The sequence below is a fragment of the Oryzias melastigma genome, linkage group LG24, assembly GCF_002922805.2.
Source record: "Oryzias melastigma strain HK-1 linkage group LG24, ASM292280v2, whole genome shotgun sequence".
Lineage (NCBI taxonomy): Eukaryota > Metazoa > Chordata > Actinopteri > Beloniformes > Adrianichthyidae > Oryzias > Oryzias melastigma.
Window position 1 is genome coordinate 10,399,149 of NC_050535.1, and position 23,560 is coordinate 10,422,708.

General features: G+C 39.7%; 1 protein-coding gene across 2 annotated transcripts in view; it reads left to right on the plus strand.

The window, feature by feature from the left end:
- The window catches only part of mdga2a (MAM domain containing glycosylphosphatidylinositol anchor 2a), a 215,292-nt gene extending 192,749 nt beyond the window's left edge, over positions 1–22,543 (plus strand). For both annotated transcript variants that reach the window (XM_024290986.2, XM_024290983.2), the window contains 6 exons: positions 4,276–4,296; positions 7,332–7,487; positions 10,210–10,371; positions 16,592–16,722; positions 17,943–18,039; positions 19,601–22,543. In XM_024290986.2, the coding sequence (XP_024146754.1) occupies positions 4,276–4,296; positions 7,332–7,487; positions 10,210–10,371; positions 16,592–16,722; positions 17,943–18,039; positions 19,601–19,689 (656 nt within the window). In that variant the 3' untranslated portion in view covers positions 19,690–22,543. The remainder of the gene's footprint in view (positions 1–4,275; positions 4,297–7,331; positions 7,488–10,209; positions 10,372–16,591; positions 16,723–17,942; positions 18,040–19,600) is intronic.
- The last annotated feature ends 1,017 nt before the right edge of the window (positions 22,544–23,560 follow it).

Consider the following 23,560-nt stretch of genomic DNA (forward strand, 5'->3'; position numbering starts at 1 on the left):
ATTTTTGTAAAATTTTGACTTTTTTTTCATAATTTTACAAATTCATTTTTCATAAAATTTTGACTTGTTTCTTATCATTTTTTTTTCAATAACTTTACAACTTTATTTTTGTAAATTTTGACTTTTGTCCTCATATATTTGCATCTTTATTCCAATAGAGTTTTGACTTTTTTCACATACATTTTACAATTTAATTTTCATAAAATTTCAACTTGTTTCTTATAATTTTTACATTATTATTCCTGCAAAGCTTTGACTTTTTTCAATAACTTTACAACTTTATCTTTATAAAATTTTGATTTTTGTTCTCATAATTTTGCGACTTTATTCCCTTAAAGTTTTGACTTTTTTCACATAATATTATTTTAATAAAATCTCAGCTTTTTTCTCACAATTTTTACATCTTTATTTTAATTTTATGACTTTATTCCTGCAAAACTTCAATTTCCTTTTGCATAATTTTACAGTTTTATTCTTTATTTATGGTAGCCCTAATATTTTGTTGTCCAAACCTAAAAATAATTTTGTAAATAAATAAAAACATGATTACAACTACATGGCATCTAAATATCATGACATGCTTCTTTGAATTGAACCTGATGCGTGTGGGACTCCATTAGAAGCCCCTGAGCTTGCATCAGTCGGTCTCTTGCCGGCTGATGTAAGAGCAGAAAACAGGCAGACAGTCAGACTGGCTGCCTATCCGTCTGTGTGTGACTGACTGACTGCAGGCTCCGTGCAGCATACTGTATCTCCTCAACACCCCCTCACTGAAGGACAAGAGGAGGCTCTGGCTCTTTTTATTCCACTCACGAACACAGGCAGCTTTTTGGAATTACATTCTCGCACGCTCGCGTTATTCCATCTGATGGGTTGAAGGCACCTATCTGGACCTGCTCTAGCTGTCAGATGGCTGATTTCCATAGATCACGTGAGGTCGGTGAAGGAACGGGGTCAGGCTTTTGCTGCATGTGAGGCGCTGCTGCCTCGCATGGTGAAGTCAATGAGCATCGATTCCAGCCGGGATAAAGGCAGAGCTTTTAGCCACACAGCAACACCTTTGAGCCAACGTTAGATTAGAGTCAGAGTTAGACCCATGAATGGGAGTCGGCAGAGAGTCAAGCTTATTACTGTGGGGAAACAGGAGTCTACAAGAAACATGTCTGTGTGGTTTCTACAGCAGATCCGCTTTCCACAGAGCCTGATCACAGGGTATCCACTCTGCATGTCTGCGTTCACTCAGTCAGCATCAGAACAGGGCTCAGATCCCGTCCTCGGGGCGGGGGGGTTGAGCTATAGTCCGGGCAGACACATTCATCTGGATTAGGGTTGGGTGAGTCAGCCGGGAGAAGCTGCAGGTAAGAAATATAACAACGAAGTGTGCATTCATGATTGCAGGCTTGGAGGAAGGAGAAGGGAGGAGGAAGGATGAGGGGAGCTGCTGGGGAGAGAAGAGAAAAAAGAAAATGAAGAATGAGGAAGAAAACAGGCCAGCGGAGGGAAAAGTTTTCTTTTCTGAAGCTCCAGGCTGGAAGTTGTCATTTGAAGCATTTTGGCTGCAGAAGGCGAGATGACTTCCTGCAGCGCTGCGGTTTTTTGCTGCTGCACGGCGTTCGGTTAGACGTGAAAGGAGAGTGGCGGCAGGCCATCATTAAAGACCAATGAAAATGGTGTTTTGAACATGTTCTTGTAGCATTTTCCTCATGATAAAGGACGTAAATAAAAAAAAAAATAAGATGAAAGCTGCATTTTTTTAATATATATTCATTCAAATCGTGGTGAATCAGGAGTAGACGAAAAAGTCACCCAAAAAATTATGACATCATAGCCGGAGAAACCATTAAAATGTATTTTATATATGTGTATTTTTATATATATATGAAGTTATATATATGAAGGTATAGATTTTGAACAGCCTTTCCCTTTTGCTTGAACATTTTATACTGGAATGTTGTGAAAATTTTAATTCACAAATTCTTGGCTCAAGCTTAATGAAATATGATGACATAAAATATAACCATATTAGGAATGTAGGTGTGGTTAACAAAAATCTCTGTTGCCAAGGAAATCCAAAAGTTTATTTTTGGCGATTTCTTTAAGAATTACATAGACCTGTTCGTCACCACCAGGCGAACAAAAACTGAAATGGTTGCTATGGAAACATGAAAACAGAAAATCCACCATTTTGAAAAAATATTTTTTTCTAATGAATTTGTCTCATGTAGCTCTAACCAGAGGGAGGGGCAGAAGGTGAGGGGCGTGGAGCACCTGCTCAGTCAGTGAGATGAAAGGAGGCTACAAGGGCGGGGGTGGTAGCACCTGAGGGCCATCCACCACCACTTGCTGCTTTATTTTCCTTCCAGGGTGTGTCTCCTGCGTCTCTGCTCGTCAGCACAACAGCAGAGAATAACTCCCGAGCTTCAGCTTTTAAAAGACCAATTCCATCAGCAGCATCAGGGCTTGTTTTCCTTTACGGGAACGATCTTACCGCCTTTAATTGACTGCATTAAAACCCCCGCTCCCCCCGCCGAGCAGGAAGGTTTCATAAATCATGCAGTTAGGTAGGTTCGTTGCATCTAATCCATTCAGTTGGCCAGCAATCGATCATGAAAACGCTCATGAATCTTCTTGGCAGGTTAAATGCTATTTACTCCGACAAAAGCGAGGGGGCCGGCGCTAACTGCTGCTTTGTAACTCCGCGCGATACCCTTGACCTTTCAGGGCTGGCCGCATCCCCTGAAAACCGTCAATACGGCGGGAAATGAACCCAAAGAATGCGAACGAGGTCGTTTGAAGTCTGGAGCCGTTATCTAAAAAATCTGAAGCAGAGAGGATGAGATGAGCTGAAACCTGGGATTATTTTTAGGATTTATTCTCAGAGAATGGATGGGTTAAAAAAATAAAAAAGGAAAAGAACCGCTTCCTTAATGGAAGTCACCTTGGATGGGAACATTAGCAGTGGCGACTAAATGGCTGTAATGATAAGCAGAGCTGGCTAATGTGATCAGGAGGCTTCTTCTAAAGTAACAGGCCTCCTCTTCGCCCATTGGATGATACAAAAGTAGATATTTTCCATGCTATCCACGACACAAACAGGTTTTGTTGAGTGTTATTGTCTTCTAAATCAGGGGTCCCCAAACTATGGTCCGCAGTCCTCTGCCATATTTGGCACGGCCCCTGAACAGTTCTGGCTAAATTAGAAAAGTTTCCATTCTTTTAGGCTAATTTGGCATTTAGCTAATATTTAAGCTACACGCTAGCTGTTTTGGCTAATTTAGGCTTTTTTCAGTTTTTTAGGCTAATTCAGAGTTTAGCTAATGCTTGACCTTTATGCTAGCTGTTTTGGATACATTTGACATTTTTCCATTTTTTTTAGGCTAATTTGGCATTTGGCTACTATTTCAGCTATAAGCTAGCTCTTTTGGCTAATTTAGGCCTTTTTCAGTTTTTTAGGCTGATTCTGAGCTTAGCTAATATTTCAGCTACATGCTAGGTGTTTTGGCTAATTTAGCTTTTTTCAGTTTTGTAGGCTAAATTGGAGTTAAGCTAATATTTGAGCTTTATGCTAGCTGTTTTGGTTAAATTAAGCATTTTTTCCCAGTTTTGTTGGCTAATTTGGCATTTAGCTAATATTTCAGCTACATGCCTAGCTGTTTTGGCTAATTTAGACTTTTTCAGTTTTTTAGGCTAATTTGGATTTTTTAGCTATTACTTGAGCTTTATGCTAGCTGTTCTGGCTAAATTAGACATTTTTACAGTTTTTTAGGCTAATTTGGCATTTGGCTAATATTTCAACTACATGCTAGCTGTTTTGGCTAATTTAGAGTGTTTTAGTGTTTAGTGCTTCTTGGCTAATTTGGCACTTTGCTAATATTTTAGCGAGCTATCAGCCTCAGTGTTTTCAGCTATCAGCTTCATTGTTTTAGCTATCAATTTAAGCATCTCCAGCTATTAATTTATTACAAATAATGCCATATATCTAGTTTTTAAAATGTTTTAGTATTGTTTTTTGTCTGTGAAAATTACAGAAATGAATTATTAAAAATTTGGCTGTTTAGGCTGTGATTGCTACATTTTTTTTTGCAAGCCAAACCGACCCTGGCCCCACATCAGAGTTGAAAACAGTTATGTGGCCTTCACAAGAAAAAGTTTGGGGACCCCTGCTCTAAATGACAGCAAGATGAAAGGCCGTTGGTGTGGATGGCCTCTTTGCGTGGTTTCTGCTCCTTTTCATTGTTTTTACTGCACTAACCTCTACCATTTCTCTTTTCACAGCTCCCATCAACCCTCACCTGAGTAAGTACCTCAATCTGCATGAGCATGCCCAGTAGAGAACCGTTCCAAACACACCTTCTGCCCCGCCGCTGCGGTCTATGTTTGTTTTGTTGTGACAGTTGGAGGTAAAATGCGGGCAGGAGGAGGCGAGCCGTAGTGTTTCCTTACACCAGAGATGCTCACAGCTGATGTATCTGAGAAAAGACTTCAACCAAAGGCAGTACCAGCCCTTTTGAGCTCCGCTGCACATTCAAATGTCCACACAGACATTTCCGTGCCCCACACTGCTAACACAAATTGACTCTCACACACATAAACTTACCATTCATACGTCTTCCATCAAACATGCCAGTAAAAAGTCTGCTCATGCCGAGATAAGCTAGAGTCTGTGTTTACCAGGAGTTTTCAAGTGGCTCCTGAATGTAAAAGAGGAGAGACACTGCAAGCAGATCCGGGGGTCCCAGAGAGCCCCCCTAAAGAGACGAGGACTCCAAACTTTTTTCACAACAAGGACAAATCAAGTCTAGTCCATGTCTTCTGCTGCTGATGTGAAGAATGAAAACAGTTTGAGTCTCCATGATTCTGAAGTTTGACTTTTGTCGATGAAAATTGTTTTTTTGCATGTTCTTGTGGCATTTTTCTGATGATGGAGGGTATTTTCTGAAGGAAATTATGCTCAAAAATAGCATTTTTGAGTATTTTTGTATTATAAACCTGGAGCAGATGAAAAATCTAGTTCGAAAAAGTTCATATTTGTGATGTCGAAAATATGTTGGGTGGGCCACAAGCTCCCTGCCCTTCTTCATTCTGATGCATCATCTTGTAGAGGACTAGATCCATCGACATCTCTATTTTCCTTGTCTGAGTTTGGCATCATGACTAAAAACTGTACAGCTGGATAGCGCCAAAAAATTCTTGCACCAGTAATTTTAGGTTGGGGGGTGTGAGGGATTGTAAACTAGCGGGAGAAATAAATAAAAAAAAGAAGAGAGATCTCGCTCAAAAAAGCGAAATGTTGAATCAATTCACAAAAGTTCTGTAATTTCTAACATTTAATTTTTTTTTTAGTTTTCATCATCATAAAATTTAAAAAAAATTACATTTTAAAAATTCTAAAATTAAATTACATTTTAAAATTGTGCTCAACTCAGAGACGACTTTCTAATGAACTTTAATTTGTCTAAAAACGGCATAATCACCTTTAAAAGATTACTGGGAGTGCTTTTGAAATAGATTAAAAGATGGTTGGAATGTAACTTTAATAAATGATAAAGCTACAAGAATCAGGACAGAAGATAATTCAATGTAAGGAAAAAATGAAACACGTGGCTTTATTCTAAAATGTCCATCAGGTGCTGTGATCGGCCCTTTGAAATTGAGGAAGAAATCTTTTCTATCCATCCGGAAATTGGCTCTAGTTTCGTCATAAATAACCACAAAACTAGCATCACAGCAGCCCCAGAGAGGCCAAGTCCTCAGTTTTTGGACCACAAACCAGCAGGTGATGCATTTTACTCCATTTGCACTTCCAAAAAATGCAACATGAGGACATTAAAGTCCCACTTTGATCCGTTTTCAAAGCGTTTCCAGTCGTCTTTTAGTTTTGATGATACAGTTTTAGCCAAAATCAGATCATCTTTGTCGTTTTCTTTGACAGACAGTAGTTTCTAAACATTAAAAATTAGTCTCTGAGTTGAGGCACTCCGACCCCACTTCCTGTCACCCATAATATATCAGTTTACACTCTCTCCCGCTGGCTTACAGCCCCTAATACCCCCAAACGAACATTAGCGGGCAAAACAAAATTACGAGCACTATCTAGCCGTACAGTTTGTATTTTTTTCATCTGAAACGATTTGAATAAAAAATACTCAGAAATTCTAGTCTTCTTTCATCATAAAAAAAAAAAAAATCACAATTTTTATCAGACTGGGTCATTCATTTAGTCCAGTTCCACAAATAGTTACGAAATTTCCCACAAATCCTGAAGCTCTTGTCTTCACGTCAGTGCTGCCGTCTCAGGTGGACGCTCACACGATTCCACCTGGAGGCGTAGTAGCTCATGCTCACACCTGAGTCTTCATCGCCTCATGATGCTTTTCAATGTAACAACAAAATCTATCCCTAATTATGTTCTGCTGCACACATCTACTCAGAAACCTGAATTCTAGTTCGTCTTTTTGTTTTTTTTCTCGGTGTAAACATTGCAAACATCATAACAAACATCATAATCACCAGCATCATTATCTAAATCCCTGCAGGAGGACCATCGCATCTCCACGCCTCCTCCTCCTCCTCTTCATCAATCCTCCAAATGCTCATCGCGCAGAAGGCACAAATATTTGGTTTAGCCCACAGTGGATGAAGCAGGAGAAACGTAGTGGAGGGGTTGCTGCTCCCTCTCCATCCACCCACTCCCCACCTTTAGTGCGAGTTCCCTCCATTACCTGCAGAGGCCGGCCTTCCCAAGGTCGCCGCTGCCAAACCGCTCCCAGCTACGTTTTAATAAATCAGTGAATATTTATCAGCGCGCATTCTGGAATGTGAATGCGGCTCAGGGAGCGAGGAGGAGATCCGCTGGTTTCATGGATTATTAAATTGAGGTTTTCGAAGCCAAACCTCTTGGAACGCGTCTTGTTAGACGCTCCCTCCTGATCGTCTCCTTCCTGCTGGGACACGGAGAGGCGGAGGGACATTTTACTCACCAAAAACCACAAGTGAGGCTTCAAGAGGAGATGCTCAAAGTCACCATCAGCTCACAGATCACCTCCAAAACCCTGAATGTTTTCAGATAACACACACTCACCTGAAAGTGTTGGCGTCAGGAGAAAAGCACTTAGCAGCGTCCTCTAGTACAGTCAGAAGGAGGTCACGTCTTCATTTAGAAATTGTTTACAGCAGATTGCATGATGTAAGTAGGAAATAGTGAGTTTTGTAACCCCCTGAGACACAAACACACACACTTCCACTGCAGCGGCTTCCTGCCATGTTTTTTTTTTAATCCTTTCCTGGCGTTTGGGGATCCTCTGAAAGATTCTCCTCTTGCTCCTCTCCAGGGGAGTTCCACTGCAGCTTCGAGGAGGAGGCCATCTGCATGTTCACCCAGGACAAGAACGACGACTTCGACTGGACGCAACACAGCGCCGCCACGCGCGACACCAAGTACACGCCCAACACCGGCCCCAGCGCCGACCGCACCGGCTCCAAGCAGGGTGAGCGGAGCGGCCTGGAAAAGCAGTTTGATTTCTGCTGATTTACATCATAAAAAGGCTTTTGTTTAACTTCACTTCACTTTAGCATTTCTGATCCATTCTCTGTGAAAGCTGAATTCCAGCTGCGAGAATCAAACGTTTAATTAGAGTGAGACTGAGAGAAACACAACTCACTTCAGACACTTAGTGTTAGTTTTTAACAAATTTTCTGAAGTCCCATTCCAATCATCTTTTGATTGTTATAAAAGACATTTTTTAATTTCTAATTATGATGTTTTTAGCCAAAAAAGTAAAAACCCTGATGTTGTATCTTAGGACATAGTTTCTGTAGAACGGCAGTAATTCAATAGAAATTTGCCTCTAAGTAAGCCTGTTTTCATTTCCCATCATCCCTTTGTTTACACTTTCTCCCTCTAGCCCAGATGGGCAAACTCCTTCAAACTATTTAATCTGGCTCGCCACACTAGAATAAATTCTGATGATAACCCTTATTATTGTTTTATTTTATGGTGTCTTCCCATAGATGGTTTACTACAAAAAAATGGAACTTTGTTTAGAGGCAAAAAAATTATTCTGCATTCAAGAGGTGTTGGAAGATTCATTGGGGTTTTTTTTACATTCATGTGTATTTTTTAAATCCGACAGTCGTTTTTTTCAATCATTCCAACACCATCATGAACGCAGTCTCTCTATAATATATGTTTTTCCCCGATATCAACTCATTATAGGGCTGTAGCTTATAAACAAATTTGTTTTAGTTACCAATTAAGAAGGATTGATCTTTTCAGAAGGTTGTCAGCTGGAAAGACTAAAAAAAACTGCAATTTAATGCAGTTAAAATATGTAAAGAAAGTTTTTTTGTCATACTGTAAAGCACGTGTCAAAGTCAAGGCCCGGGTACGGTGGCCCTGAAGTGCAAATCCTATCAACAAATCACTTGATCCAAAAACATATTAGTTAAAAAATGTTTTTAAAAAAAAAGTTAAAAAAAAGCAAAATAAATAATAATAAAAAAAAACAGCATTACATTTTGGAATTCAAAACAAAATTCCAGAAAACTAAATGCAAAAAAATTAAGCAAACAAACAAACAAACAAAAATCAGAAAGACAAAAGTAATATCCAGAAATCAAAAAGAATCTTTAAAAAAATGAAACAGAATAGCAAACTAGAAAAGACATTTTTTATCCTACTATACTGTATTCATCATAAAGCTTATATGCAGACATTAAAGACATATTTGAAGAAACTCAAAAACGTCAAAAATTAAAAATAATCAACCAACCAGCATCGTCCAATAGTATCTACCTTTCCAGTTTCCTCTTTTAACATTTTAATTTTAATTTCTGGAAATTACTTTTTTTACATTTTTGGGTAAGAATTTCTTTAGTTATCTACAATAAAAGTTGTTTTTATTATTTGTTTTTAATTTTCAATTGTTATTTAATATGTGTCATTTGTCGGTGTAATTGGGACTTCAGGGCCACCGTACCCAGAGGGTAATTCTATTTGGCCCTCCAGATCTTTTTATTGTATTGTTATTAATGAACCGATGTTATCTTGCACTTATTTTTAGCTTGTACAATTTTGACAAAATATTTTTTATGGAGAGTAAAATATTGCAAGTTATTTAAGGTTTAAGTTGATTTATTGTGGAATAATATTCCTGCCTGTTTTTATTCATACTTACTGTATGTTAAAAATGTATGTTTTTAAAGTTAAAAAAAAAAAATAGTTTTAGTGTGTTAAATAAATGTTCATCTATTTAGCCGGCAACCTAAGGTGTGTTTTGGATTTTCCCCCCTGTGGGACAGAGTTTGACCCCCCTGCTGTAAAGAAACTCAAGAGTTAGAAATGTTTTTTGATCAAAAAGCTTTTATTTTGAAAAGTTGCACCAGATTTGAGTAGTTTCCCCTAACTAAAACTGTGAATTATCTCCTCTGATCATTTTTTTTACTTTAAACTTCTGGATTCAATCACATTTTGTGGTCTTTTTTTTTAAAAAAAATGGCACGAGTGATTCTATCAAGCCTGTCTCCGTGTTTCTGTGATGGGAGTTTGAAGTCATGGAATATAAATGCGTCTGTGGCGTCAGCAGCAGCTGAAACCGTAAATAATGCATCGACTTTAATCACCTAATGGTTGCAAAACGTCCAGCATGTCATTACCGGCCCCGTTCCTCCCCACATACTACAATCTGATACGAGATGCAGCACAGGGGCTTTTGTCATGTGACTTACGGAGGGGGAGAACACAGCAGAACAGAACCGCCTCGGCTCCAGAGAACCATCTTTACATCTGCAGCAGCATCGCTCTCCAGCCCGGAAAGCATAAATTGAAACACCCTCCCACCACCTCCGTCTTATCGCTCTAATTTGCCTCTGGCTGTTCCTGAAAGGGCAGCTGAAGAAAAATCCTTGATCTGTGTCTCTGATATGGAAGCTTTCATTTATATCACACTATCTCAGTGTTTACCCCAAGAAGAAATGTTGCCTCAAACCTGAAATTCATCATCTTTTGCCTCCATTTTTAGCTGAATTTCTCCTCTTAAGTGTCAAAACAACACATATCTAGCTTGAGAACTTTCAATCTTTCCTCCAAGTCCCATAAAAAGTCAATTTTCTTATGATCAAAAATGTTAGATAAACTATGAGGAATTGGTTTCCTTTTATCTGAACATGCTTGTTTTTCAGCTGTCCTCACATGTTGTCGTTTCGGTTTAGGTTTCTACATGTACATCGAGACGTCGCGGCCGCGTAAGGAGGGGGACCAGGCGCGCCTCATCAGTCCTTTCTTCAATGTAGCACCTAAAAACCCTTACGGCATCACCAACCCGCCTGCCTACTGCTTCAGCTTCTTCTACCACATGTATGGAAAACACATAGGTGAGACTCGGACCGTCACTCAGCAAAGATGTGTCCTGATCATTGATTATATAAGAGAACTGGACCAGTTAGGTTGATATTTTAGACAAATCATTCATTTTGTTGCAGAATCACTAAAGTAAGGAATGGATTTACCTTAGGAGGCCTTCTTTTAGAAAAGCACGTTAGCTATGACAAAACCCAAAAAGGCGGCCATTTTTAAAGATGGCGTCATATTGTTACATTGTGTCAAAGACGGTAAATTCCACTTGTCTTTACAATTCATGCACAAAACATGAAATATGATGCCTAACTTTTACAAAAAAGTATCATGATCTGGAATAGAAAGTATTTTATAAAAAAAAACTTGAAAAATTTGACTACGACTTCTTTATTTTAAAAAAAAACTACAACTGAGAGATGAATTTTGAAATAAATCTAAAAATGCTTTATAAAAATCCATAAAAATTACATAAAAACAATGACTTGTTTTAATTTTGTTTTTTAAAGTTGGGATCTTCAACCTCGATGTCTAACATGATTTTTTTCTTGACTTAAAAAACAAAAGCAAATATTAAAGCAACATTAAAGTTTTTTAAAGTCATGTCTGGTTTTTTAAAAGAAAAGTCCAAAATCTCTATAAAATAAATTAATACAAATAATAATAAAACTACTAACCTTATTCCGACAAATAGCATTAGAAATTTTTTTTTTTCAATTCCGAAAAATTATCATTTTAATTTCTGATGTTTGATTGTTCTGTTTTCGGCAATAAGTTTTAATTTCTGCAAAACTTTAAGATCCACAGATATTATATTTAATCTAATTTTATATTTCATTGTAATAATATTGGCATCAATCTAAAAACTTTCTAGAAAATACAATTTGTACTTAAAATATAATATTAATTATTAAACAAGTTAAAATTGTTCATTATTTTGACATTTTGACAAAAAAATAGATAAAAAAACTTTCATTCAAAATTCCTCTTTTTTAAACTTAATTTTTAGTTTTTTCAGAATTGACTAGGAGTTTTTAAAGAAAAGTTTAAATTCTGAGGAAAAAACTGTCAAATTCTAAGAAAAAAGTTTTCGAGGTAAGAATATCTTTTCTGAGAAATCTAAAACTTTTACTTTTAAATTTGACTTGAAATGGAAATAAAGAAAAAAAAACGATTTTTTTCTGAATGCTTTTCCAGGAATGACACAAATGACAACATTTCTATTTACTCCATTTATGTTCAACTAAAGAGTTTGTTTTGTTATGCTGGAGGAAATACAATGCAGAAAGAGCAGCACTCTCCCCTGAAAGCAGCAGCCTGTCAGTCATTCTCCACAGTTCCACCGTTTGCCACCTGCAGATGTGTTCTTTGATGGTAAAATTACCTGGCTGACTTTCCCCAGCAAAGCATATCACTTTTGTCAACAGAGCCTCTCAAAGTGCACACACACATATCTTGAACTTCGGTGCTGAATGGAGATAACCACCTCCTGGCTGGTGTGAAGATAGCGGCTCTCTGTAGAGTCCTCCTTCAGCTGGCTGTTTGAGAGCGCGCTCTTTGTGGGGGTTCGTGCATTTCGGAGCTGATGGTGAGCTCTCTGGGGTTAACGTCCCATCATCCTTTTCTTGTGAGATCACGACTAAAAAAACCTGAAGGATCACAGCATTTGGCACCAAAGCAGCAACTCTCCTCCCTGATGAGCTGAGCCAGTCAGCATCTGGCTGCTTTCACAGAAGTCTGGTGAGGTTTGGAGTTATCACTGTAAAATCTGTTATCTACATGCTCCAGCACTGGTTGGCCTTTTTTGTTGTCGTTACAATGTTTAGTGGAGGACAGCTTCATGTCACACAAAACAGCTTTTAAATCAAGTGATGGTTTAACCAGCCAGGAGTCTGCTGAAAAAAATGTTACTGGCATGCTACGTTGTTTGTTAGTCACAACTGGGATGTCTATGGGTGAAAAATAGTCAAACCTGTACCCAGGGTAGGCAACCCATGTGAAAATGGACAATAGATAATAAACTTTATTGATCCCAAAGGAAACTGGTGCTAATGCAACACATTCAAAGTCAAGTTGCAGAGAGATGGGCAACTCAAGCGCTAATCGCCCAGAAGAGACCCATGAGGAAGTACAGTATGAGGTCAAAAATCAAGCATCTTCAACCTGTGTTACAGTGGAAACAACATATATTGAAGTACAAGCAAAAATACATAGACATTAAAGCAACATTCATTCACAGAGACGAAAGATCTAAACACACACAATGCCCCCATGACGAGCTAGGCCTTTTTAGCAACCAAGAGGAGTTCACCAAGGCGTTGAAAACTACAGAAAAGGTTGAGGGGAGGAATATGGGTTTCCGTGACAACCGACTCTGCCTTTTGCACTTTCAGTGGATTTATTTTTGTATGGCCAAGGGAGTGTGTCCTTGGGCTGGGAACATCCGACTAGAGATGTTTGTTTAGGCACATCAGACCTGGTTTCTGACTGCCTGCTGAAAGTCCATAGGTACTGCTCTGTGGCAGAATAGTCACTAATCCAGGTCAATTTTCCTGGTTTCCTCCAAGTCAAATCCTAACCTTCTCCATGCTGGTTTCCATCTTCCCAAGAGCAAAGACTGCATCAGCCTTGTCCCCTGATCCGTTCAGTTTTTCAGTCAGTCTGTAGGCTCTTCTCTGTCAGCCCATAGAGAGAAAATGGTCTTGCACATTTTTCTATGGGCATGCTGCAGGTGACAAGTCAAATAGTAAACACATAATAAAGTAGGATAAGTAAAGGTGAAGTGTGTGAGGCATTTTTCTTTCCCGAAAGTCCTGTGGACTTGTTCATGAAATAAGTGTCCACTCTCTAAATGGATTTGCCCATTTATTACTTGCAGAATACCTACATCAAGCCATGAGGGCAGTTATGACTAAATCTTTACTAACGATGAGAGACAGCATCACAAACATCGCATCATTAGTGTGTGCATCTTACAAATACTTTACAATATACTCCGCACATCCCTGGAATTTTTTTTCTTTTGAAGCTTCATTGTTTCCAAACGCAGCAACAAACCAACCCAAAGAAAAACTCCAAATGAAGCCCAGCACGGCCTCAAGGAGCCTCCTCCAGAATTTGGAGGCTGGAAAGTCACTGGAGACGATGCACGTTTACTGTTTGCAGTTTCTCTTTATAGAACTATCTCCACCAAAGTACATCCAAAGACTCTAGTGTAGGTTGATCTTTGGAGAATAGCAGGAATATTCCATTTTTACCCTATTTCATGACTGAACATATTCTATGTTCTCCTTACCAGGTTACTGACAAATACATCTTATGCTGCGTTCAGACCAAATGCAGTTTATGCGTCAAATTTGCTCTTCATAAACCTGACGCTGCCAAAGCATTGACTGTATACCTGTATGCATCATATACAGTCAATGGACAGATGATGTTGAGAAATCATTTTTTTTTGGTAATTATATCTCCATGTCCGGGTTAATGAGATTATTCAGAGATTCTTCCACTTCTTCAGGAGCTGCATCTGAAAGACGGACGCTTTCAGCTTTCTGTCTCTCTGTGACCCGTGATGACTTGCTGTCCCACATTAGGCCAAGGAGTGAAAAATAAAAATAAAATTAGATTATCTTTTAATTACAAATACAAATAAGAAACATATCATACAGTTTAGGAGAATAATCAGATTTTCCTCTCCACCCACTGATCCCATCATCAACATGTCTCGTGTCAAAGCCGAGTCCCTGATTGGCTGATGTGTCTTTTCAGATATTTGAGCCCTGGAAACATTCTTCGGATGGGTATCAGAATTTCTGCCACTCTATGTTGTCACACTGCTGCTAGACCTTGCCAGCCTCTCAAAACGAGCCACAGGACCTCTGATTGACTTAAAATTGAAACAGGACACCACTGATCCACAAATCAAGTTCAATGCGACTGTAGCTTTAGACTTTGATTTGTTCAGTTTCTACCCTCATTTATATCTCGTTTCCACTGAGCATTACAGACCAGTTCCCTCTTATTCCGAGCAACTCAACTTTCCATTGAGCGTTGGACCATCAAGGCACATGCGGGGTGTAGACCAATGACGTAGCTGCGCGTCAAAACAGTACGACTACAGCAAAAGAGAAGCTGCATCAGCTGACTCAGAAATGGATGGAAAATTTAAAAGACATTCCATTTTCCTATGGACCTACGTCCAACGGGGGACCAGAAATGGTGCCAGTCAGTCCTGGTTAATGGGTCCATTTTGAAATGGAAACTCTCTGTGGAACAGAGACACTTGTAAAACCGGACATCTTGTTTTGTCCAGCTGCTTCTCTGCCCTTCATCCTTTCCTGTACACGTTTATTATTATCATTATAAAAAAACTCTCATGTTTCAACATTTAAGAGTTTTTCTTTAAGCCTCAAAAACAGCATCTGATTCCTGCTGTTTTAGGCGGTTTGGTGTGGAATGCACTGAAGAGCCATCAGTCTTTACACAAATTGTAAACAACCACCTACTTTCACGGGGAGTTCAAGGATGGTGGAAGCAGGCTAGCTCAGCAGGAAAGCTGTGTGGCTGCAGCTGAACGGGGGATGAGGCTGCAGGTCATGCTGCGAGTAGCAGCTCATCTCTCCAAGGAGACGGTAATAAAAAACACACACACAAAGCTGATGAGAGGATCTGAACGGGGCTTCCATCTCCTCCTCACACGGATAGCTTAGAGCGGCTTTTGAAATCCTCGTGACTTTTACGGCAGCTGAGCTCCGCCGTTCCCGTGGACAGATATCTAACAGTCTGGATGGCAAAAGAGAATCACAAGGCGAAGGAACAATGAGGTTTCAGTCAGTGTCATCATCTCTCAGCTTCACAAACGAGCCCGCCGGCTCGTCCGGGGGCCGTCACTTTGGAGCCGCACCAATCGGAGCTGTTGCGTTCTTCGAATGAATTTTTTCGAAAAGAGACGGATTAAACTCCAACGCTCCTCTCATTGAAATTCAGCCGAGACAAAAACCAGTTCCCGAAGAACATTTTAGCATTCAATCAAAATTTAAATTGGCCATTACACGTTATTAATTCGGATTATTATGATCCCCGGAATAATTTATGAAGCCTCAGATTAATAAATGTATTGATTTAAGTTAGCTGAGTGTGACCTTTGCCTCAGCTTTGACTCTGCTGAATATCTAAATATGAAATGTGGCGAACGGAGCTGACTTCTCACCTCACCTCCAGTCTTTTTCAGAGTGGCATTTGGGAGCAGAGCTGCATGATGAAGAGAGAAGCAGTTTATTCCTCTTCAGTTTTAATTTAGATGAAGACCGATAAACAGACAGAACAATGTTCCGAACCTTCATTAGTTCTGACCGTCTGCCTGCTGAGCCCCTCCAAGAGTTCCGGCTGAGCTTTGATAGAGAATCTTCTTATCTGAGGTTCCTTTCAGCGCCACTTCCATAAAGATAGTGACTGAAGAGGTGCTAATGAAACACTCTCGTTCTAAAAGGTTCTGAAGCTGTGTAGTTTGGAGGGCTTTGCTCTGTTAGTTTGATCCACAGCAGCTCTGGCAGCGCCTGAAAGCCTTTGAAATTCTCTTCTGTCGAATGTCTCTCTATGGCGGCATCATCTTTGCTTTACAAAAAATAAGTTTTGATCTGCCTCGGCACCTTGGGATCTGGGTTCCAATCAAACACTTTTTGGTTTGTTTCTTTAGCCAAAAATATTTTAGGTAGTGTTAATTCTTAGCAAGAAATGCAGGTAAAAGCCAAAATCCATGTTTATATAAATGTATTAAACATCATTCCCATGGAAATTTGATTTTTTTATTTTTTATTTTGTGTGTTTTAACATGCTCTTGTGACAGAAGAAGACAAAATGAGAAAATTAAAGTATTTCTTTATTCAAATCGCAGACGAAATATGCTGAGTGGTCAATTCCAACAGATAGATCCATGTACATCTTCCTGTTGTTACGTTGTTTTGGCCACAACTTCCCTCAGATATCAGCAGAAAACCTAGAGACGGTCAAGGCAGTTTGGTTTCTTTGAGTTCAACATTTATGTATAGCAATTTGATAAAAAGACTGTCAAGGCCTAAAACATTGGTTTATGTGTGGTACATTCTCAAACCAAATGGTTCCCGAGCGCGGCTGTGTCTGCAGCTCACCGCTCCCTCAGGGGATGGGTCAAATGCGGAGAATACATTTCATACACCTAGGTGTGTGATAAATAGTAGGACATTAACTTTAACTTTTCTGCAGGAACACTGAATGCATTCCTCAAGCAGAAGGGGCTAACAACCTCTGAAGCTCCTGTGTGGTCCCTGAGTGGTAACCAAGGCGACCGGTGGAGGCAGGCCAAAGTGAGCATCCATCCAACGTCATCTTTCCAGGTAAAGGGGCCTCTCACCTGTGTGTGATTGTGAGGTGTTCCTCTGAGTCCTCATGCTGACTCAGCACATCTTAAAGAGATGTTTTTCTGTAAAAGAAATGCAACAATTTGTTAGCACAGAACAATTTTAGATATAATTTATCTGTGGACTATTACATCATTAAACCATGCTATAATAATTCCTTTTTCCTTAGTTTATCTGTTGGAATTAATCTCATTAGCACTAATGATACTAGCATATTTGCTACAATCTCGATACAAGTACAAAAAATGTCATAAAGTTCAGGAGGAGAACAATCAGATTCTCCGCTATGTCGCTATGCCAACGCTGAATACTCGTCCTTTGTTGATGAGCTGGCTGTTCCCCTTAAATCACGGGTCCCCTACCTCTGGTCCGCGAACTGGGACCGATCCAGTACTGGGACACAGAGCGCACCGCTACCCTATCCAAGTACGGGTACTCTAACCTGGTACCAGTATGCGTCTTCTGGTTGTGTCTGGGCCCGATTCACGCCCAATACTAGGTCTGGTACCTGTTCGAGTCCATTATCACGTCTGGTACCACATTTGGTGCCGGGTAAGGGTTCGGGTACCAGTCCTGGACACGTCTCTAAGACCAGTTCCCCCCTGGTACTGCAACCGGTACCGCGTCCTGAGGGTTACAGACCCTTGATTTTAGCCAGTCAAAAAAAAAAAAAAAGTTGGGGACACTCAAAAAGTGATGCAGAGAGGGGTTTAACTTAGCATCAATATGTGACAATTTGGGTATGGCCACTCAGTAGTCTGACTTGCTGAACAGCAAGCAGCTTGTTAGCTCACTACACTGTTCACCAGGCAGCTGGTTAGCTTAGGGACCCAGACCACTGAGTCCCCACCTAAGCCAGTCTCGAACACAAATAGGACCACAATGGAACCCGCGGACCAACCCAGATGGGGCTCACCAATTCAGCCCAAAGGTAAACCACATTGAAATGATCGCTGGGTATATGTTCCTATATCAACGACATCCCTTAAGTGGCTGTACAAGCTACAAGGGAACTACCAGACTCTCGATAGTCCTTTATGGACCTGGACAAAGACCCACAGCACCCATATGGGTCAACCCTCGTACAGTTTGAACTGACTAAGACTTTAGCTATTCACAGCCATCTAGACATTTTTTTCAATGTAGTTCGATTTCTTTAATATAAATTAATCAACGGCTTATTTTGCTCCTTGCAGGTCATTCTTGAAGGTATCCGGGGTCCAGGAATCGAGGGAGACATAGCCATAGATGACGTCACCCTGGAGGAAGGAGGGTGTCGAGACCCTCCACCCAGTGAGTTTCTGAAACCTGCTTTCAGCCTCTCCTTCTCGTGATGAACCAAAGAATAAAATAAAATAAAAAAATTTACAACTGCTGGCAGCTCCCATTACCAAAACCGGCGTTGCCGTGGCAACAAGGCTGTAATTGCATAAGCGGCGGGCTCGCTGCTGGCCGAGCGCAGGACTGTAATTGTGCTTTAGGAACAAACAGGCGTCTCTGACGGGGACATCTGCCCCTAATAATGTGCAGAAAGGTCGTTCCCAGTCGTAGGTGTGCCTTCTCCTCGGGGAAAAACATAAACAAGTCAGAGTTTTCCATTTTAATTATTCATGTCAGAGCTCGGAAATAACCCTGAGAAAATCACAGATAGTGAAACTGCGAGACGAATCTTTTCCATTTCTGCACTTTGAAGATTGAAAGCAACAACATGAATACATTTGGAGTAAAAGGAGTGGTCGTGCCGGCTGAGGACAGGGCGGTATGAATTATGCAGCTCAATCTCACTTGATGAATCTTACATGACTCTGGCTAAGAGGAAAATTAAGAAATACCTCATCTGGTCTTATCAGAGGTGACTCCTCATTGACAATGTTCCATGGGAAGAAAAAGACTCACTCGACTTCACTGTACAGACTAGCCATCTATTTCTTTTAGGAAGAGGATCTACTGTGGCTTTCTGCAGTGAGGCGCCCCAGCAGCAGCAGTGCTGAAAATCTTCAAACGTATTTTTCTAACTAGTGAAATTCCCATAAATTTGATGCAACAAAACCTAAAACCCAACTCAGTTTTCAACTTAAAATCCCACTCTGATCATCCTTTGATGCATTTTGGTGCGTTAGATCTGAATAAGACGTTTTTAGATAATTTCTATAACCCTAGTCATTTTTTAGGACATAGTTTCTGCAGAGCGGCAGCAGTTCAACAAAAGTTCTCCTCTTAGTTGTGGGCGGGACTGTTGGCATCCCCCTCCCCATTGCTGAGAGCTCTCTATTTACATGCTTTGCCGCTAACTACAGATCAGATTTGTACAATGATTTGAATAAATAAATACTCAGAAATGTAATCTTAAACTCAATTTTCTTTTTATATGTCCTCCATCTTGAGAAAAAGGTCACTTTGATGTGGTGGTCTTTACATGGTTATGGATGTTGTTTATTTCCGTGCTTCAATAAATAAATATAAATATGGGTTACCCATTAGTTTTCCAAATTATCTCCAATAACTAATTTGACTTGTTAGCAAAAAGGCTTTTAACATAACTGGCTATGTAAAGTGAATAAAGGTAATTAACTGAAAACTAAGCAGTTTTTTGCACTTTTTCTTCAAGCCAATTTCCAAAATAAAATAGTTTTTTTCTTAAACATAATCTGTCATTTGTAACTTTTGTTAAGGAAAGAAAAAAAAAAAAAAACAATCGTTTAAAACCGAAAATTGAATTTAAAATAAAAAAAAAATCTGACATTTGACCTTTTGGCCATGTCACCCGAAACCCTATCTGAGAATTTGAAACTTACCAAAGTCTTCAACTTTAATCAAAAGTGTTTTTGAGTGTTCGTCTCATTTGTTGTTTCAGACATCAGTGCCAAGGCGCCGTCCCTCTCCGCCCATATATGGCTGCTGTGCGTCGCCCTGGCGCTGAGCCTCCTCCCGGCTCAGAGGTGACGCGGCTCCTGGCCATCTCAGAGGCGAATGTTCGGACCCGCTGTCTGTGAGCTCCACCCTCGGCATCCAATCACCAAAGATTCATGCATCCCGAAAGCAGCAGGGGTCCCTGACGGACCGCGGACCACGGCGACGAGACGGAGGGACTTTCTAAAGAACAAAGGAAAAGTAATAAACAAGATAATTGACTTTTTTTTCTCTCTTCTGGAGAGTCGAGGCCTCTCCCTGCAGGACTTGGGATGTGTTAAGGAGCACAAAGATCAGGGGCTGAGAAGGAGCCCGGACCTCTGGAGGAGTTTGTAAAGCACAAGAATCACCTGTGAAGCTGTGGAAACAGATGGCGGTGGACCACAGTCAAATTTTAGGAATAAAGTTCCCCTCCTGAGTCTGTCTTTTTTCATTTCCTCGCACCTCATCGGTTTCCCCCTTCAGCTCAGCCTCACGTCTCACGTCGGCATTACTTTGTCTGCTTGGTGCTGTTCTGTAGATAACCACGGACTCTGGCAGCGTTTAGTTCCCTCTGCTTACCCCCTGTAGCTGCCTACCTTTGAACACTGTGCTCACGAGTCCACGTGGCCAGAGACGGCACGGCGGCAGAAGGAGGAAAGGATTGGGAGGCGGAGCACGGGAAGGTCTTCTTAGCAAATTAGTGGAGCCTGACTCAAACATCGGGTCACCGTTCTGCCTGTGGAGCAGAAGCCACTTTACTTTCTGCCATGAAACAAAGTGCCTTCAAAGAGAACCGTGAGCCGGGCTGTGGACCAACATCCAACACATCGCTTTTCATGTTTCCTCCGATGGGCTATTTTCTACCTTTTTTTTTTTTTTTCATTTTTTCCTCCCCACAAGTGCTGATGGGAAGGCGATCTATCAGAAGGAGGTGCTGCTGGACCCTGAGCACAGGTCGGGAAGCATTAACAAAAAAAAGAATTTAAAAAAAAGAAAAACTCAAGGCGGGTGATCTTTTGCTTTCACTAAAGAGGAGTTAAACTTCACAAACTTCTCCTCTCATCTCCGGCGTTTCCAAACGTCCCGCCGCCGAGGAACTCCTCTTCTGGGTGGAGCTCCTCACCAAAACCCTCCACCATTTATATGGAACAATGTGACTGACAAAAAAAGAAAAAAGAAAAGCTCATAACAATAGTCCTAATATTTTATTACTCTAGCGAGAATGTTTCTCTGCTTTTACACGAACTGTAAAGACTGACGGATCTAGAGACGTTAACCGGCGCGGTTTTTAAAAAAAATGTATTGTACAAAAGAGATCAAAAGAATATGAATAATTCTGTTCATTGTTGGTTTTTGACAATGTTTTAGGACTTGTGTCTTTTTTTTTCTTATTTGTTTTTATTTTTTCAAAGATGACTTCTTTTCTCTTCTCGTCGTCTCCCTCTGCATCGCTGAAATATCAAAGCCGATGGAAGCATAAGAAGTAAACCAGTTTGGTAAATGTATAACTTGTAAATGTTAAAGACGCTCTGTTTAAAGGTTTATGATAAATGTTTTATGTTCGGAGTCCAGGAAGCACAACATACAATTTAAGGTCTCGAAGTATACAGATCCTATTTTTTTTTTTTTTTCGATAAATATATATTTCTCTGCACATGTGCGTCCTGCTCCTACAGATTCAGACTTTCCGGCTTCATGACGAAGCGCTGATCATCCACGTCGGAAGTCCTCCTGTCGGGCCCGGCTCAGCATTGTAGCTTCTTCACTTAAAGCCTGGATTAGTCTGAGGGGGTTGTATTCATGTGGGGACATAAAACTGTGTACAATATGTGTGGTCAGAAAATGTAAAGATAAAAAAAACAAACAGAGCAGATTGATGAGCATTTCAGGGCATTCTTGCAATTCTGTTTTGGTCTGCGTGCTATGAAGATATCCTCATCACATATCTTATGTCCGCTTCTCTTTTGTTTCATTTTTTTATTATTATTATTATTATTTGTTTATTTTGATTTGAATTTTCATATCATGCTGAATGTAAAAGAAGTTCTTGCTCTTAAAGTCTTACTAGGTGTAATGTTTTACCGAATCATCCGTTTCCTGTGTGCTTTTGAAGACGAAAGAGGTTTCTCGCGCACGTTAATAACATCACCTTTGTCTGGTCCTCGGACAGAATTTTGACCAAATCAACTAAAGTTTAGACAAAATTTAAGTTAACTGACAATTACACTGATAAGAAAAGGTGCTGCGGTGTCCACAGAGTGTTGATTTCAAGTGAGTTTAAACAAATAAGTTAATTGTTCAAAAGTTACATACTATAAAAACAATTTCTTTAGCAGTGTACTTACTTTAGGCTTACAAATACTTTGTATTTGGGTCATGGTGGACCTCAAAGACCCGGGTTTGAGTGTGAAAACCATTGTAATACCTCCTCCTGTACACTAGGTGGTGGTAAGCCATTTTTATTGGGTCATTATTTGCCAATAAATATTAAAATAGGGATTCAAATCACTCTCCAGGATGCAACTTCTTCTGAGAAGTTTTGAATTCGTATTTTATATTATTGCGAAGGGGATTTTGTGAGCACGTTGACTAAAGTTTAGACAAATTTAAGTTAACTGACAATTATACTGATAAGAAAAAGTGTTCCAGTGTCTACAGAGGGTTGATTTCCAATGAGCCAAAGCAAATTAATCATTTTATTGTTTAAAAGCTACATCAGGTTAAAAAAAAATACATATATATATATATATTTTTTTTTTTTTGAAGTGTGTTTTAGGTATGCTAAATTGAGATTCAGTTCTGAGTGCAAATGGCATTGTAATACCTCCTCCAGTACACTAGGTGGTAGTAAACCATTTATTAGTGGGTCATTATTTGCCAATAAATGTCAAAATAAGGGTTCCAATCCCTCTCCAGGATGCAACTTTTATGGAGAAAACATCTCAATGTTTGAACTCATATTTTACATTATCAGAAAAAAGGGGATTTTGTGCACACACTGACTAAAGTTTAGACAAAATCTAAGTTAACTGACAATTATACTAATAAGAAAAAGTGTTCCACTGTCTACAGACTGTTGATTTCAAATGAGCCAAAGCAAATTGATTATTTTATTGTTCAAAAGCTACATCTGGTTTAAAAGAATACATTTTTGCAGTGTTCTTACTTTAAGTATGTTTAATTGAGTCACGGTGGAGCTTGGAGACTCTGAGTGCAAATGGCATTGTAATACCTCCTCCAGTACACTAGGTGGTGGCATACCCTCTTTTATTATATCATTATTTGTCAATAAATGTTTAAATAGTAGTTCTTATCCCTTCTGGGCTCCATCTTAGGTGAAGAAAGCATGCCAAAGTTTAGAACTTATATTTTACATTATTGGTTTCTTAAAAGACAAAGTTCAGTTTTTAGCTTTTTTTGCTGTCCAAAGCTTTTACCATAACAAATTGACGACAAAGGAAATGTTAGCTCAGATTTGTAAAAATTGGAAAAAAAAAGCTTGGACCCACTAATTCAAGACACTAAGGGTTAAAGAAACTAAACCATGGTCTAGTATGGAACATAGCACTACCCAAACCAACCAAGCTAAGGAGGTCAAACATACTGGAAGGGAATTTGGATCGTCCACTGGAAGTACATCTAACAGCAGGACTGGCTAGCCCCTATCCTCAAGCTCTTCCATCATACTTTTGTTCCAACACTTTCAACTCTTTCCACTGTTGGATCAGCAAGTTATGAGTTACCTGCAAGTGTTGCAACAAACAAAACAAACAGGGTGGAACATTTTCTGGACGATAGTCGAGGAGCTTTGCTAAATGTATGTTATAACTCGGACATCGTCTGGTCAATAAAGGGTCGAGCTCTGGATCTAATGTGAACAGGTTCAGCTGTTATAATCAAACCTATTCAGCTCTATTTGTTT